The sequence below is a fragment of the Nanorana parkeri genome, unplaced genomic scaffold (genome assembly GCF_000935625.1).
Source record: "Nanorana parkeri isolate BGI_ZX_2015 unplaced genomic scaffold, ASM93562v1 scaffold706, whole genome shotgun sequence".
NCBI classification, from domain to species: domain Eukaryota; kingdom Metazoa; phylum Chordata; class Amphibia; order Anura; family Dicroglossidae; genus Nanorana; species Nanorana parkeri.
Genome location: NW_017306974.1, coordinates 116,798 through 134,413, shown reverse-complemented (window position 1 = coordinate 134,413; position 17,616 = coordinate 116,798). Strand labels below are relative to the sequence as shown.

General features: G+C 44.5%; 1 protein-coding gene across 1 annotated transcript in view; it reads left to right on the top strand.

Moving 5' to 3' along the window:
• Positions 1-17,616, top strand: part of CCDC40 (coiled-coil domain containing 40) — a 61,066-nt gene that overhangs the window by 13,744 nt on the left and 29,706 nt on the right. The window contains exons 5-10 of the mRNA XM_018563865.1: positions 5,109-5,328; positions 7,466-7,623; positions 10,978-11,100; positions 11,189-11,310; positions 13,803-14,046; positions 16,294-16,476. Of these exons, the coding sequence (XP_018419367.1) occupies positions 5,109-5,328; positions 7,466-7,623; positions 10,978-11,100; positions 11,189-11,310; positions 13,803-14,046; positions 16,294-16,476 (1,050 nt within the window). The remainder of the gene's footprint in view (positions 1-5,108; positions 5,329-7,465; positions 7,624-10,977; positions 11,101-11,188; positions 11,311-13,802; positions 14,047-16,293; positions 16,477-17,616) is intronic.

Genomic DNA, 17,616 nt, shown 5'->3' with positions numbered 1-17,616 from the left:
ATAATGTATTATTGCTGGGATTTGTTGTTCCTCTATAGCTGCTGGTATTCTCCATCGCGCAGTATAATGTATTATTGCTGGGATTTGTAGTTCCTCTATAACTGGTCAGTGGTAATCTGCATTGTGCAGTATAATCATTATACAGCGCAATAGAGAATACCACCACCTATAAAGGACTACAAATCCCAGCAATAGCACATTATAGTATAATGTTGTACTATTGCTGGCATTTGTTGCATTCCTATATAGCTGCTGGTATTCTGCATTTCGCCGTATAATCATTATACAGCGCACTGCAGAATGCCACCAGCTATAGAGGACTACAAATCCCAGCAATAATACATAATATACAGTGCAATGCAGAATAACCCCAGCTACAGAGGACTACAAATCCCAGCAATAGTACATTATAGTATAATGTACTATTGCTACATTCCTCTATAGCTGCTGGTATTCTGCACTGCGCCGCTGTATAATGTACTATATTGCACACCACACTCTTTTTTTTACTTCCACCGCGCCAAGCTTGCTCCCGTGATGGACTACAATCTCAATAGAAACTAGTAGTCCATCACTGAACCCTTTTTTTTTTTTATCCGATTAGTCGATTAATCGAACTTAATAATCGGCTAACTAATCGATTATGAAAATAATCGTTAGCTGCAGCCCTAGACGGCACCGCTGCATTGGCAGGTTGCCGTTGGCAGCAGACGGCCTTTTTTTTCTGCTCGCGTTAGTCAAAGTACCACAGTGCTGAATACTGAAAAATGGCCTGGATGGGAAGGGGGTTTAACACCGCGGATGTCAACTGGTTAATGTACGATTTTGTTTTTATAAATATAAATAAAGGGATGCACAGATACCAGTTTTGCGAGTATGAGTACTGGTACTTGCCGAGTACTTACAAGTACGAGTACTGACACATTTTTGTTTATTGTCATGTGACAGTTTTTATAAAACAGTACAGACTAATGATTTCAGGACAGTGGTGGAGAGCCAGAGCCAGGTCCCATCTGCAACCTCTGTAACCCTGGTAGTTCTCGTGAAAATGCCAAGTATCGGCACTGGTACTCGAAAAGTATCGGTGCATCCCTAGTTTTTGTTCCGTTATCAAGTATAATACAAAAGTGTGCCCCATATGCAATAACCCCTAACCTTGACTGGAGCCTTGAAGAGAGCCAGTCACCAGTCTACACTTGAAACATTATAATTGTTCAGCTCAGGTATGATTTTATGTTTCATTATGTACTCTTTGAGTTCTACTTTGAGGCTGTCCCTATCAATACTGATAACAGAAACTTAAAGACTACCATATAATAAAGGTGACGTCAGAGGTAAATTAAGAAGAACCAAACGCTTGACAGATTTTCCCTCTTCCAACCGTGTCACTGGGTATGGATGTACACCTCTGGATGCAGACAGTCTGCGTTCAGGGACTTACATCCATACTTGCAATCAAGAAAACACTAGGAGCAGCATTCACCAGTGTACTTGCCACAGCCTGTCATTGGTTTGTAAAGGTGGGCTGTATGCAACATCTGTGGCTTCCAGGTGCAGAGATCCTGCCATTTTTTATGCCTGCGACCACATAAACCAGTCACAGTCCTGGACAATTAAAACTGGGAATTTGGTGACAAGAAAGCATAAGCAGGTGTCACCTTTAGTGAAAACCACATGTCTAACAAGCCCCCTATGTGATAGAAAAGAGGAAGTGACATGTCCTGTTTTATGGAGACATCAGGGCTCTATTAGACCCCCTAATGTCACCTATGGACCTCAAAGAAGCTAATGAATGACAGATCGTGCTTCACCAGCTTATTCCCCAGCCACAGCAGCTGAAGAAATGACAACCTGAATTCGGAAGTGACAAAATCCTCGTTACTTCCAGGTTCAGTGATCAGAGGAAACATCAGACACTGGAAGTGTGCTGATCTGTACTAAAAATGTCACTTCCATTGTTTTAACTCCCTCATGAAAAGACACTGCTCACTTCCCGTCCAGGCTGTGGGGAAAAAAAGACACAGAGCAGTAAAAACCTGCCAGAGGTTTCAATCCTTCACAACGCTCTACAAAATTTAAAAAAAAATGTTTTATTTGTAAGGACTTAAGCTGTATTTTATAGGTATTATTGATCAAAAGACTTTCAAAAGCCTGTGTGCTTACTGTATATCTTCTAGAAAGGGTTCAAATCACTGCAAACATGAGGCTGCACTGAGCAGAAATGTAAGGGTTAAATCTCTTCATGAAAAATGCATTCTGCAAAGTTACTTTGCTCAGCACTATATGGATTGTTCATACAGCAGCATCATTATGGATACACCGAGAAGACTTCAGATAGAATGTTTGCATCTTTGCTTGCCATCCTCCTTATATCGGTCCCTTCCCAGTCCATTTCTGATCTCTGAGTGGATCCCACCCTCCATGGTTTAGAATCATTCCTCTCCATTTCTGCTGGCGGCCGGTCTACCTGTACCATGGAAAGGCATGACCCGGTGTAAACATTTTGAGGCACCCCTGAGGAAACCAGATGGCTCCCTGGTTGAGAAAGGCTGGTCTACAGAATAGTACCAGTAAAAGCCAATATGAATGTATTAAATGTAAACCTAATCAAACTTCTCTATACGACTGTGATAAAAGATAGGGTCCCTTTGGATTGCAATGGACAGCAGATATTCCAGTTTTACACACATCTTCCACACATTGCTTTGTGGTTACTTCCTACAGAGTGAGACAGTTGGACTGGATTTGACGTACAAGCAGCACGAGGAGAAAGTCAGCTATGCTGCAGTGCCCATATGCTAACAGAGAGCATGCTGATAGGAGGAAAGAGCATTGTGACAGATATGAGCTCATCAGTCTGCTGCTTATCAATGTTGGTTTTTTTCTGTCCCTTCGCAGGCTGGGAGTAGGAAGGGGATCTGTAGATGATACTTAACTGCATCAGAGAAAAAATAGGTTTCCTGTTCTTGGCAGACAGGGCTGTGCAGATCTCCCTTGTTGGAGCTTGGGAAAATGTGTTCCTTTCACAGCCACCCCTTTTTCTCTGTCCTATAGCCAGGTCTGGATTTATACCTTCTGCCCCCACATGTCCTGTGCCTCACCCTTCCTACCCTACTTAGTATCACATAGACAAGATTACATGTCATATGCACATGTGGCATGCCATGTCTGGTGTTGGAGATCACATGTCATATCCACACATTGCATGTCAAGTCTAATGGTGGAGATCACAGGTCATATCCACACGTAGCATGCCAAGTCTGGTGGTGGAGATCACATGTCATATCCACACATTGCATGTCAAGTCTAATGGTGGGGATCACAGGTCATATCCACACATTGCATGTCGAGTCTAATGGTGGGGATCACAGGTCATATCCACACATTGCATGTCGAGTCTAATGGTGGGGATCACAGGTCATATCCACACATTGCATGTCAAGTCTGATGGTGATCTCATGGCATCTACACATTGCATGTCAAGTCTAATGGTGGGGATCACAGGTCATATCCACACGTGGCATGCCAAGTCTGGTGGTGGAGAGGCTGAAAGGGATAGTTTACGCATTCCAACTAGAATCAACAATTAGAAGAGTAGGGCAGTGTCACCATGGTTTGATAGTAGTTTGGTTATAGGAGTACTCTAAGTACACTAAGCTACCAAAAAAGATACACAAACTGTGCAGTGGCAGCAACAATGAGGACCCAGCCAAATTGCAGGCAGGGAGATTGTCTGTAACCTCTGGACAATCATCATTTGTGGGTGGCTGTGTGCCCCCTCTGGTAACACTGATTCCCAAGGTGGCAGCCTACTCCCGCACTGCAAGGGCTAACTGCCTGTTTTGGTAGGGGCCAGCACTCAGAAGATACACTCACCTGATCCTCGGCCCTGTGGCGGTTAGTGCTCACCTCTCTTCCCTTGGTTGTGGTATGTCCCTTGGCGCCCTCACACCTAATGCAGTTGAAAAAAATTGCATTAGATGCAATGATGTTAGCAGGCCTTAGACCGCCGGAGCCCGGGGGGGGGGGGGGGCTGTGGGGACTGGTCTAGCAGCCAGGCGGGATTCAGAATCAGGTAAGTATCTATTTTTTTTTTATTTGGGCCCTTAGACCAAAACGAGCAGTAAGTAGTTAACCCTTGCAGTGCGAGGGTAGCCCCGCTGCAAGGGTTAATTTTGTACATTTCTGGAGTTCTGCTTTAAAGATTTTAGCTAATAGCCATACAGTGCTACCTATATTTTGCTAAAATGATTTCTAAAATTGCTAAAATTTCAGGTTTTAAGGAAAAATGGGAGCTTGGTCCCATTCCTTTTCAGCCCCTCCCTGTTGGGCCTATAATGTGCTGGCAAGCCTTGTTGACTGGTCGGCACCGATGCACTGTATACAGACATCCCAACTCTCCCTGTCGCTCCGGGAGTCTCCCGCTATTAGATAACGGCTCCCGGTCGCCCCGGGAGAGAAACATTTTCTCCCGGAAAGGTTTACTCTGCTCGATCTAGCAGAGTAAACCTTTCCCTGCGTTCGTGTGTTTCTTTTTAAAAAAAAATTCTGACATCAGGGCCGCCGTCAGTCAGAGAAAAAAAAATAAGCCTAGCATAGGAATGCATAGCTAGATTGCTATTGGCTATTTCACTTTGCAATAGCCAATAGCAGACTAGCTATTGCAACTGCCCACTGCTGCTGTCAATCAGCAGAGGGGGACCTGAAGTTCTCTATCAGGTCCTCATCTAGTGATTGGCAGCAGCAGAGGGCGGGTGCAATAGCCAGCTTGCTATTGGATATTGCAAATTGAAATAGCCAAGAGCAATCTAGCTATTCACTCCTATGCTGATTTTTTATTTTTTTTATTTTATTCTCATGGCAGCAGCTGTCAGAATAGTTAAAAAAAAAACAGCAGATAGCAAAGAATCTACTGCTTGGGAGGGGGCAGAGGCCACCTCCCTGAAATGAGAAGGGCACCTCCCTGAAATTGCTTTTCAGGTTGGGATCCCTGTGCATGATTTACTTGGATTGTTCAGTTTTGTCTAAATTGTTTTGCAAAGATTGACTTCTGACCTGATAATAGGTATGGCAAGAAAGAAAGTCATTTTCACCCTTACCATTTGCAGAATGCATCGATGAAGAAAAATAAAGGTGAACGGGAAGATCTTGGCGTGATTTTGTATGGCATACAGCAGGAATTGGCTCATCTGCAGATGAGCTTAGAGAAGCATCACGATAAACATGGCCAGGTTTCCACCCTACGACGACAGATAGAAGAAGACCTGGAAGCCATTAGGAACATGTATAAGACAACCCACCAGTCCAGTGATGCAGAGCGTAAAAAGGGTCAGTAGATCACTTTCTGGTATTACAACTTGCCTCCTTTTAGTATCAAAAACAGTTTTTCCTTTTTTCTAGAGACTCAGGGGAGAAATTTCTGAACACTGGAGCAGCTCCCCATAGTAACCAATCTTCAGTTTGTTCTGTTTCAGCTTCTCTTCAGTTTGTTCAGTTAAGCTTTGAAAATGAAAAAGAGAAGCTGATTGGTTGCCATGAGCAACTGCTCCATATTTTTGCTGCTCTAGTTTTGATAAATTACCTTCTCTGTTTCTAGAGAAAAAATAAATAAAACCTGCTGCAGGTATAAAGTGCTTAGAGGTCCACATACCTGCAGCAGCTTCCAAAAGCTTGCAACTCTGTCTGAATCCACGTCATTCAGACATACAAATCTCCAGTATTTTCTGATAGTGGTGAAGCCTGCCCATTCCTTTACTGAAGGGGTAGGCAACCTCGGCACTCCTGCTGTTGTGGAACTACAAATCCCATGAGGCATTGCAAGACTCTGACAGCACCAGGCATGACTCCCAGAGGCATGATTGGATTTGTAGTGTCCCCACAGCTGGATTGCCGCTGTTGCCTGCCACTGCTTTACTGCCCCATGCACAGTTCTATTAGTCATAGTGATGGACCAATAAGAATATAAAGAAGCAGGACTTGTGCCGGACCTTTGGCAGTCAGAACAGCCCAAAATTCCGTCATAGCTGCAGCCTTTTTGAAGCTGAGGCTGATATGTGTAGGTACCTTTAGGTGCCTTAAATTTATATATGCAGCAGTTTGTTTGTTTTTTTCTAAAGACAATGGGGGGTGGGGAATTTATCAATACTGGTGCAGACAAAATCTGGAGCAGTTGCCAATGGCACCCAATCAGTTTCTCTTTTCAGTATGTTCAGTTAAACTTCAAAAATGAAAGAGATAAGGTGTTTGGTTGCCTAGGGCAAACACACCTTTAGAAATGTTTAGTAATGACAATCTAAAAACACATACTTCTAGATAATTGCAGGCTTTGTATTCTTTGCATACATTATTTCTCTTGTCTTCCCCAGTCTTCTGACAGTGGCCATGTTTACTAAGGGCAGATCACTAGCTCTTCTATTACTTCCTGGATTTCAGGCACATGTGACTAGAACATGTCACCATGCACATCATCTCAGGGGAGGAAAATGCCTTTCCCCGAGATCTTGTGAGATTACAGATGAGATTTCCCAGCAATGCTCTGCTGATGACAAGGCAATCCCAGTGTGCATTGCTTTGGCAAACTGAAGTCATTATGCCCTTTCAAAGCAGGAAGTGAATGCTCTGCAAGTGTAAGTATTTCAAAAATCACAGCATTTTACACCTGACATGTCTATGTTATTATTAATCATTATACATAGAGGGATGAATTGTTGGAATTAGATTTTTGAGTGTAAAGGTCCACTTTAAATTTTATTAATAGACAGATGTAAATGATAATACCTCGCAAAATGAAATAGTAGCTTCAAATTGGCTTTTGTTGAGCTGAGTGGTGTCGGCAGGGTCACCCACAGCTCCAATTTCAGGTGATTCAGCACAAGCATCTTTTGCCTCTCTGCAGGAACTTCCTGTAATAAAGACCAATCACTGCTGCTCTCTCTCTCCTTGTGCAGGGTGATCGGTCTTGCGATTGGCGGCCGTCACTTAAATTTTCCATCCGGCTGCTTCGATTTTCTGATCGAGGGATGCCAGATGGAAGGGTGCCAATGAGGGCACCCATTGTGTGAAATTTAAATAAGGGAAAGACAAACTTTAGATGAACTTCATGTAGGCGACAAACAAAATAAAGCCTAACTCCAGGTAAAACATTTTAAGCAGTTACACCAGTTTGTTTTTTTTTTTTTTATTAAAGTTTGACTCATACATATAAAGGATGATCATTGTAATCCCCCTGCCGGTATAATAGTTTGTCCCAACTGTCACTTTTGCAGGACATCTTGGCCTGCATAAAAAAGAATAAAGAACAATATAAATAAAGACTTGTAAAATAATAAATGTAATTTATACACAGAATACTTTCATTACAATTTTAACCCCATACACATTTCTTTATAGTGGCCCTTTAAGGATAATGAAGTAGCTATGCCAATCATACTTTTCTGACAAACAACCAATCACTTTCTTGCTTTAGTGTCCTCTATGCAAGCAGAGGTAGAAAACTTGGCACTGCGTTTATTCTACATGGAGAATGTGAGCCGAGATGTGGCCTCGGACATCTCAGTGATTAAACGTGCTGTGCAAAAGACTGAGGCAGAGAGGATTCAAGCAGAGGTGGAGAAGAAGAAACAGGTATGGTCTTAAAAGTGTTCTAGGATTCTTGTGTACCTGCTTGTGTGTCGGCAGGCTTTGGGCTTGTCAGTGATAGTTGGTCTCCTTTTGTCGCACATTTGACCTGCTTTAACTGCTAGACTTCTATGGGAATGCCAAACCAAAGCCCAACAACACAGGCCCTTAGGGCACTGTTAAAACAAGCACTGCAATGTTACCCTAGAAATAGTAAAATTATCTTAAAGGAGAACTATGGGGTTAAGGCTTTTCCCCATAGTTCTCCTTAGGGTAACGGGAGGACACAAACTAGCGTCCTCCTGTCACCCTAGGCTCAGTATACCGCGAGCTGTAGCCGCAGAATACCGCAAGCTGCTGCTCGCGGTATACTGAGACGCCGCAGCTGAAGCGGATCCCGACAATTGTGCCGCCATCCGCCCAGCTGCGTGACTGACAGCTGGCTCTGCCTATCTAGAGGCAGAGCCATCTGTACACGCCCCCTCCCCCGTCCGTTCCGCCAGTCAGCACTGGCAGATCGGAGCGGGGAATCTAGCCCCTCCCCTGTCACGGCTCTCTGCCATGACAGGATCGAGAGGTGAGCGAACGCCGGTATGTGTTCGCTCACCTCCCTATCTACTGAGCCGACCTGTGACAGTCTCATTATCACAGGTCGGCTAGAACTATGAGGTGAGTGAAAAGCACTGACCTCATAGTTCTCCTTTAAAGTTCTCTTTAATGAAGGAAGTATTGGTCAAGGTAGGCACTTTAAAGTGATATTCCACCAAATCTAGTGGACCGCATCACTGGCTGTTTTGCTTAGTGGTGAGAGCTCCCTGACATAGATCATGGCTCTGTTTTCATCCATCTAGGAATTTTAGGTGATCCTGCTCAACTTGATCCTTCTTTTGTTGCATCTTTCATTAAAGAGTATCTCATGGTCTATGAACCGGGGCACCAGGGCTCGTGAGCTCTGAGTTTTGCGGAGCAGTCCGAAACAGGGAACAGGCCTTGGGGAACAATTTCTTGGGAAATGAGAGTACACTGGGTACTCTAAACACAGGGTACCAGGAACAGTGACTGCACAGTAAAGATGGGTGTGTCACCAGAGCCTCTGATGGTGAGGATGTTGTGCTGCAGGGCAGCTTCCAGGTTGCGGCCCTCCAACACATCCGTGCAGACACAGTTGACTGAAGTGCTATGGGATTAACACTGGGGTCCTGGACAGAGACAAGTAGGTCAAGAGACCAAAGAAGGGTACAAAGGATCTCCAGGAAAGACAGAATCCTAACAGAGGAAAGAGACACAGCGACACATTATACACAGGAGAACAGCAGTACTAGCAGGTGATATCACCATGCATGGCAACATTTTACAACCTGTTCGGTCCCTTCATCAGGCAACCAGTAGTGATCACTTTTGTTTGCCTGATAAGGGGCCGGCCAGGTTCCGAAAAGTTGCCACCCATGATGAAATGACCTGCTAGAATGAATAAAAGTATTTCGTTTTGAAGAAAACTTGGAGTGCTGGTGACCATGTATTCTGTTTTGCAAGTATTTGGCGGCGCCATCCGTGGCCACTTCAGTGCCCCCCCCCACTATATATGGGGCTTCTTGGTGTGCGGTGGGACTCTCTCTTTGTCAACACAGAGTACAGGGTACTAGTGAATAGGTGAGGATAAACAAGGAGAAGCACAGAGACAATGTGGACCATGGAAAAGTAACATACTGTAGTGCTAAGAAGCAGGGAACATGCGTAGTACAGGAGCACAGGTGACTTAAGAGGAACACACAGGAACGTGGAACCACAAAGGAACAAAGGCAATATTCACAAAGAGTGTGTATACACAAGGGTGCACAACTGGGAGGCAGAACACACAAGGGCTGTGCGTGAGGTAGAGCTACGGAAATTCATATGAGGAAAGCTTAACTGCTCAAGGGACAAAGGAGGTGGTTCAGAGGGAGTACAATAGTACAGAAGCAAGGCACAGGATACAGAAAAAGGTACTCACAAGGATTGTGTAAAAACTGATACACAGTTAAGCATGGGAACACTACAGCACTGCGGAACACAACACAGGCTAAGTCTCAGAGGGAGCAGGGTAATAAGGGAAAGCAGACACACAGACGGGGGAATTTATCAAAACTGGAGCAGACAGAATCTGGAGCAGTTGCCCATGGCAACCAATCAGCTTCTTTGTTCAGTTTGTTCAGTTAAGATTTGAAAATGAAAGAGAGAAGCCAATTGGTCGCCATGCACAGCTGCTCCAGATTCTATCTGCTCCAGTTTTGATAAATCCTTCCTCAGAGATGAGCAAAGGGGAAAACAGCCAAGCAGGGGACCGACAGAGGTACACTAGGATATCAGAGGAACACCAGAAACTTAAGGGTAGATCACAGGGACCATTGGCGGGTCCGGCAGCAGTACACTGACTCGTTGCTCGAACATAGAGCAACAGGTGAGCTGACACTAAGTAGGGAAAGAGAGCAGATTGGCTGCAGCCTTGCAAATCCCCATAGGCTGACAGCCAGGCACCTAGGACAGAGGGGAAAATCTGACCTGGAAAGTAGACTAAAAGAAAAATCCAGCAGGGATACTAGGACAATATAACAATGCCATTGATCAGGTTTTATCAGTAAGGGAATGCCACACTGTTCCATCATTCAGTTGCGGCCTTCATAGCATAAAATAAAATTGCCCGTAAACAAACCAGTTATGAGCCATTGGAAAGTTTTGTACCGTATCTGACCAAAATAGCTCTTATTTGGAACAGTCCTTTAGGCCTTGTTCACACCAAATGCAGACCAAATCTGCATGAGTTTCTGCACACGCAGTGCAGGGGGTTGTGCCGCGTTTTTGCCGCGTTTGCATGCGTTCCAGAGCAGGTAAAATAGGGCTTGCTGCAGTTTTTTTACATGCTCTGGAACTAAACGCTGCGGTGTGAACTAGAGACCAAAGTACCATTAAAATACATTGGACGCAGTTTTGATCCGGTCTGTAACTGCTCTGCTCTGCTCTTGGAACGCGTTTGGTGTGAACAAGGCCTTAGGCAGTCCATTGTAAGGTTGGGTAGCGAATGGTCTTCCCAAACAGATCCACATAGCTATAGCTATGCAGTTCTCCTATGTCCTGGCACTATCCCCAGATTATATGGGCATTAGATAAACATGTGAAAAATTAATACATGTTGAATCAGTTCAAACACACCCAAGAAAGAAAGGTGCCTGGTGGCTTGTATGTGCATATGGCCTGTGTAATGTAAGTGTGTTTTTATCTCTATTAAGTAGCTTTCCGTCTTTATATACTTTCATTAATTTCCTTGCTGGTTTGTCTTCCTCTGTGTAGTAGAGATCTTCTTGACTTTTTCTTTTTCCCTCTTAGGATATGAATGTGGATCGTCTAATTCGAGAAGCAGACCGGTTGCGAGAACAAATTGCTCTCTATGAAGCACAGTTTGCTGCTCAAAGAGAAGATACAAAAGCAGCACGAGATGTAGTAACAGAGGTAGATGTTTACCTTTATTATTATTATTTATTACTTTTTCATGCTTATGTGTGACAAAATTAGAACATTATTTTCACTTAATTTATAGGCTAACATGGAAATTGAAGCAATTGGACTAGAAAAGAGACAGCTTCTCTATCAGTGGAATAGCAGCTTAATTGGGATGACAAGGAGAGATGAAGCCTATTCTGCCATTCAGGAAGCTCTTAGGTTTGTATGACTTAATGGAGCACTATGCTGTGTGCCATATTGAAACTGAACTCCTGGGCACAATTCAATTTTACCTGATATTCCATTGAAGCCCAACTGTAGGATAAATGTCACACCCCCCTCCCATGCCCCACTATCTGATCGCTGGATTAAAAAAAAATCCTTATCTAAAAGCCCTTTTTTACTTACCCATGCGGCAATAATATGATGCTGCAGCCTCGAGTCTTCGCCTCTTCTGACTACTTCTTGCTTAGGTCCTTCCTTGAGTGTCCACATCAGTGCCTGCATGATGGGACACTTGCTATTGGATGTTCATTGGCCAGGAAAAGTATTTTTTTTGTGCACTGATACCGATTTTAATGTGCCTTTATCAATTTAATTGTGTATTTTTATCCGTTTAATATTGATTTGACAAACATTTGCGCAATTATCGCAGGACCTACAAAATTAGTAGCACCATCTTTTTATTCTACCGGGCCTGTGCTTTCAGAACAAGTCGTTTACAAACTCTAAAAGCGCCAGTTGAAAATTTAAAAAAAGGTCAAAAATTGCAACATTTGTGTGGCCAGCTAAGGTTAAAAGCGTTCCTGAGGGCTTGGCAGTGAAAGGGTTAATATACTGTACCCGGGTTGTGCTGAAATAAAACCCCGCCCCTTCCTGCATTGACCAGCTCATTTCCTCAGTATGTTTCAGCTAGTATAAAAAGTACATAGGAACATGGCAATTGGGAATAAATGTTTTAGTCCATGTCTTGCACCCAGTGGCGTAACAATCGCCATAGCGACCCAGGCGGCCGCTATGGGGCCCGAGGCACAGGGGGCCCCAGATTGGACATCCCTGATGCCGTGCGGGCCGCCTGGGTCGCTATGGCATCTCATGCTGCTGCCTGTCACTGGCGGCTGTGAAGAGGAACGTGCCGCTGCTCAGATCACTGATGTGTTCCTCTCCACAGCCACGGCTGAGTGAGTGAGAGCCAGCAGTGGCGGTGGAGGAGGCTGGACCAGGCAGTGGAGGAGCAGGCGGGGCCCAGCAGCAGAGTAGGAGGCGGGGCACGGCGACGGAGGAGGAGGTGGGGCCCATCAGAGACCGTGGAGGAAGAGGAGGCCGACAGGTAAGTTGTGTGACCAGCCCACCTGAGACCCTGCAGAGCCCACCATAGAGGGTCTATGGTGGGCTCTGCAGGGTCACCCACAGGTGGGCTGTGCAAGGGGCATAACTAGAAATCACAGTGCCCCATAAAAATTTTGCTATGGGGCCCTGTGATTTCTAGTTAAGCCCCTGCTTGCACTTATGTCCATGACAACTCACAACATGCTCCAAGTGTCAGATTATTACTGCACCATTTTGCCTAGGGGATTAGGCTGTACAAGCCATTGAATTTAATTTGTAAATCAGCTGCACTGAATTTCCGAACACTGGTGCCGATGTGTTTTTTCCCCCCTTAAATTCACAAACAAAAGCAAGAGAAAGAAAAAGTAACAATTTCAAGTTTAAATGAGAACTATGGGGTTAAGGCATTTCCCCATAGTTCTCCTTAGGGTAACATGAGGACACAAACTAGCGTGAGCGAACGCCGGTATGTGTTCTCTCACTTCCCGATCTACTGAGCCGACCCTTGTCTCATTGTCACAGGTCGGCTAGAACTATGAGGTGAGTGAAAAGCACTCACCTCATAGTTCTCCTTTAATGCTGGCCTCCAAAAAGACATTCATTTCTCCAAGGACAGGTTTATGTTCACTAGGATTTCCAAGTCCTTCTCCAGCTTTGTTTTGCCCAACTGCATTTCACTTAAATAACTAATTCTTACCTGCACTGCCACCTATACTTCGGATCTTCTCTTCTTGAACTACTATGGTAGATGAAGAACCTTCTGCATCCTTTACACTTCTGCCATTGTTGGCTGCCTGGTCCTCCACTGCGTGCTTGGTTCCAACCACTTAAGCGCACAAGTGATGAACTCAGAATGAATCAGCTGCATGCAATCTGATGCAACAACATCTAACTGTTGTCCTTTGTGTTAAGGTGCCCATACAGTGCTCGATTCTCGTACGAGAATCGGGCGAAATCCCGTGATCGTATGAGAATCGAGCAGTGTGAACTAAGACGTGCGACCGTTTCTACTGTACGGTCGCACGTCTTTTGTCTACTGTGGTCATCGGAAGCCCGCCCCTCAGTGGGGCGGGCTTTCGATGATCGCAAGTACGATCTGCCCGTCCAAGGTGGGCAGATCGTACGGGCTTTCAAGAAGCATACGACCATCGCAAGACAAAAGTCTTGCGATGGTCGTAAGGTGTATGGGCACCTTTACGCTCCACAATAACAATGCCAGGCATGGATATGTAAATGTGTAAAAACAGGCACTCTCTTGAGAGAAAACACACTTGGCATATTATTTCCAATCAAGTTTCTAAGATTATTTTATACTTTGCTTACATACAATTTGGGAAGTACAACATAAGAATGTAAAATGACATGTTAATGATCTTTTTCAGTCTGGCACATCAGGAACTGCGTTCCATGGACACAGAAATTGAAAGTTATAAGAAATCTATCACAAAAGAAGAGGAAAGAAATGAGAAGCTGGCCTTTATGAAAAACCGAGCAGAGAGTGATGCAGCCATGAGCAAGAAACTTATTACCCAATGTCAAGCCAGACAGGAAGCACTGAGAGTGGAGTTTAGCACATACATGCGTACATTACAGGAAACTGAGCAAGCTCTGAGCAGGGTCACCACTGTAAGTAAATGCTGAATGAGCACTCGTTTTGTCATTCAGTAGAATGATGACAAATACAGCGACAAAGATAAAGAAGAGTACAAAGTAATCACTGGCTGTTTTACACCTTCATAACTCCCATAAACTATGCTGGCCAATTACCAGCTTCTGGGTAAAATGATATTCGTTTGTGACATAGTTTTGTCCTAAACCTGGCCATACACTGCTTGAATTTCGTCTGATTCATGCAGAATCAACCGGAATTCAAGCTGTGAGTGGCCCTGTAGCAGAACAGTTCCTGCATCCAATCAGATTCTCGCACTGTTCAGATATTCAGCAGCTGCTAGAGCATCGGCTTCTGAATACAGTAGCCGTCACCAGGGATTCCTCCTTCTACATCAAGGGTAGGGAAACTGCAGCCCTCCAGCTGTGGTGCAACTATAAATGCAATGAGGCATTGCAAGACTCTGACAGCCTTAGGCATGACTCCCAGAGGCATAACCATGATGTGATTTGTAGTTACACCATAGCTGGATGGCCGGAGTTTGCCTACCCCTGGTATACACTGTTTAGAAATTCAGAAGTGTGTGTGGCCAGCTTAAGGAATCTTCCTTTCCAGCACTAGTGTGTATAGGTAGATTTTCTACAGACTTAGAGGGAAGTTAGGGGTCTATTCTCGAAGCAGCCGAAGGATCTAGCAGTAGCTTCGGCTGATCCTTCGGCCCCAAGACCCCTTCGGTTCAGTATATGCCTCGGCTCGACTGAGCCGCGCTGAAAGCCGAAGCTGGCCGAATGGCCGGCCAACAGCCTGATTCTGACAGCTGGGCGGAGCCAGCCCTGATCTTACGTTCGGCCGACCCGAAGCCACCCGATGTACAGCTGATTTCAGGCGATATACGGCTGAAATCAGCCGTACCAGCCTGAAGTGAATAGCCGAACGCGTTCGGCTCACTTCGCTTCAGGTCGGTCGTTCACTTGGCTGCCTACCGCAGCTTAGTGAATAGACCCCTTAGTGTTTGAACCAGGGAACACTCTGCATTTTCACCAGCTTAGATTCAGAACCATTTAAAAGCTATCTTTAGCTAACTAATAGGTGTCAGATGATAAATACCAGAATTAAAATTGAAGCATAACTCTGAGGAAACAATATATAAACCCTTGCAGTGTGGCTACACCCGCACTGCAAGGATTAAGTGCACGCTCGTGTCTAGGTTCAAAAATAAAAAAACACCTGACTCACCTGGTCCTCGGATCTGGCCGGCTCTGACAACGCCACCGCCAACCTGTCTCCTCCTCTACTCCAGCGATGGTATGTCCCTTGGCGTCCCTTACATCCTATACACTGTATAGAACGTGATATCTCAAGGATCCGTAGACCACTGCAGCGGAGGGGGAGATAGACTCCAGGGACCGGTCTAAGACTAAGCCAGCTCTGAGGATTGGGTGAGTATGAATTCTTTCTTTAACCTAGACACAAACGAACACTTAACCCTTGCAATGTGGGGTAGCTCTACTGCAAGGGTTAAATATATTTTTCACCAGAGTTTTGCATTGAAGGAGAGGAATTGGGAGGGTAAAAAAAGACTTTTCCCAATATTTAGAGCTGAGGTGTGACAATTCAGCTGTCACCCCAGCTCTATAAATTGAGAGCTGAAAGATCATGTGACTACTGTATTGCTCAGCTCATGGTCTTCTTGCAGACGGCCGTGACTGTCAGTCCTCATTCCTTGCAAGGATTCTCCCCTTTCTGTTCCTCCAGTGCTCATTGGAGGGAAAAGACAGCAGAGGGGGCGTGCGCAGCTGGCTCTGACTCTAGAGAGGCAGAATCAACTGTCAATCAGGCAGCCGGGTGAATCCTGACAATATTGTTGGGATCCTTCCTGGCTGCAGTGCAGCCCTGTGCTGTCAGCATATAACAGGCAGTAGCCCACAATATGCTGACTTTGGGTTACAGGAATATATTGGTAAATGCTTATATACTCCTTGACCCAAAAGAGAAGTAAAGCCAAAAAAGGTTTGTCTTTAGTTTTCTTTTAACTCTCATCTCTCATCTCCAACCAATGCAGAGAGGGAATAGGTTCATAAAGTTCATAAACTGCACCTTACCTTATCTAGCCCATACCTCTTTATAACGAAGGGGACGTGGAACACAATGTATAAGAATATTCTGTTATTTTCTTATTGGTTATAAACAGTTTTAGGCGGAACAATTTCTTAAACTATGTTGCTGTTAATTCATTAATTTTTTCCCCCTTTTTTTATATTAAGGATCGAGCTGTTCGCTTCAGTGAGCTGGCTAACCTGCTGAAACAAATTGAAAAAGAATCCCAAATAAAAGGGACTTTGGAAAACCAAATATTGGAAAAGCTACAAGGAAGGTTGACATCGGATAAAGCTGCTAAATATGCATCACTTTTAACAGGGAAGCTACAGAAAAGACAACTAGAACTGGTTTGTAATTTTTCTTTTCTAGCAGATAAAAGTCACTAGAGCCTAACAAAGGCCAAACTTGTAAGAGTCACACAGTCCATACAGTATACGGCACTCTTCATAGTGTTTATATGTGTTGATCTTGTGCATTTAGTTCTAGTGCTAAGTCATAATAATTGTCATTTTTTATGCCTATGTAATGTAAGAAGTATGTCAACTCTTTGGAATGTAATGGCTCTCTGCATGCATGACTGCTATCTGATCCTTATTTAAAGGAGAACTATGGGGTTAAGTCTTTTCCCCATAGTTCTCCTTAGGGTAACGGGAGGACACAAACTAGCGTCCTCCTGTCACCCTAGGCTCTGCTGTAGCTCGCGGTATACTGAGACGCCGCAGTATACTGAGACGTGGCAGCTGAAGCGGATCCCGACAATTGCGCTGGGATCCGCCCAGCTGCGTGACTGACAGCTGGTTCTGCCTATCTGCCTATCCAGCTGTACCCGCCCCTCCCCCGTCCGATCCACCAGTCAGCGCTGGCGGATCGGAGGGGGGAATCCAGCCCCTCCCCTGTCACGGCAGAGAGCCGTGACAGGATCGAGAGGTGAGCGAACGCCCGGTATGTGTTCGCTCACCTCCCGATCTACTGAGCCGACCTGTGACAGTCTCATTATCACAGGTCGGCTAGAACTATGAGGTGAGTGAAAAGCACTCACCTCATAGTTCTCCTTTAACTGCTAATAAATGGATTAAACAAAATAATTTATGAAAAAGTAAGTGAAGGTTTATATCAAGTAACTAACTTCCATCACTGACACATGTCAACCGTATTTTGTATGTAGATATTACAGCAGGAGGTATTTTGAACCTTTTTTTATATACAGTATTGCTTGATTCATGTATATTTTTGGTATATTTTGAATGGCTTGCTTCAGTTAATGCCACAGCATTTTAGTGGGATTCAGGTCTGTTTTCAAACAAACACTGGGGGAAATGTATCAAAAATGGAGCAGACAGAATCAAGAGCAGTTGCCCATAGTAACATGTTAATTGATTGTATATAACGATTTCAGTAACTCGTTAGTATCAAATATTATCCCGTTTTTTAAGTATAATGGAGGGTTTCTTTATGTAAAGACTGGAGTCAGCAGAACAGGACAGAAC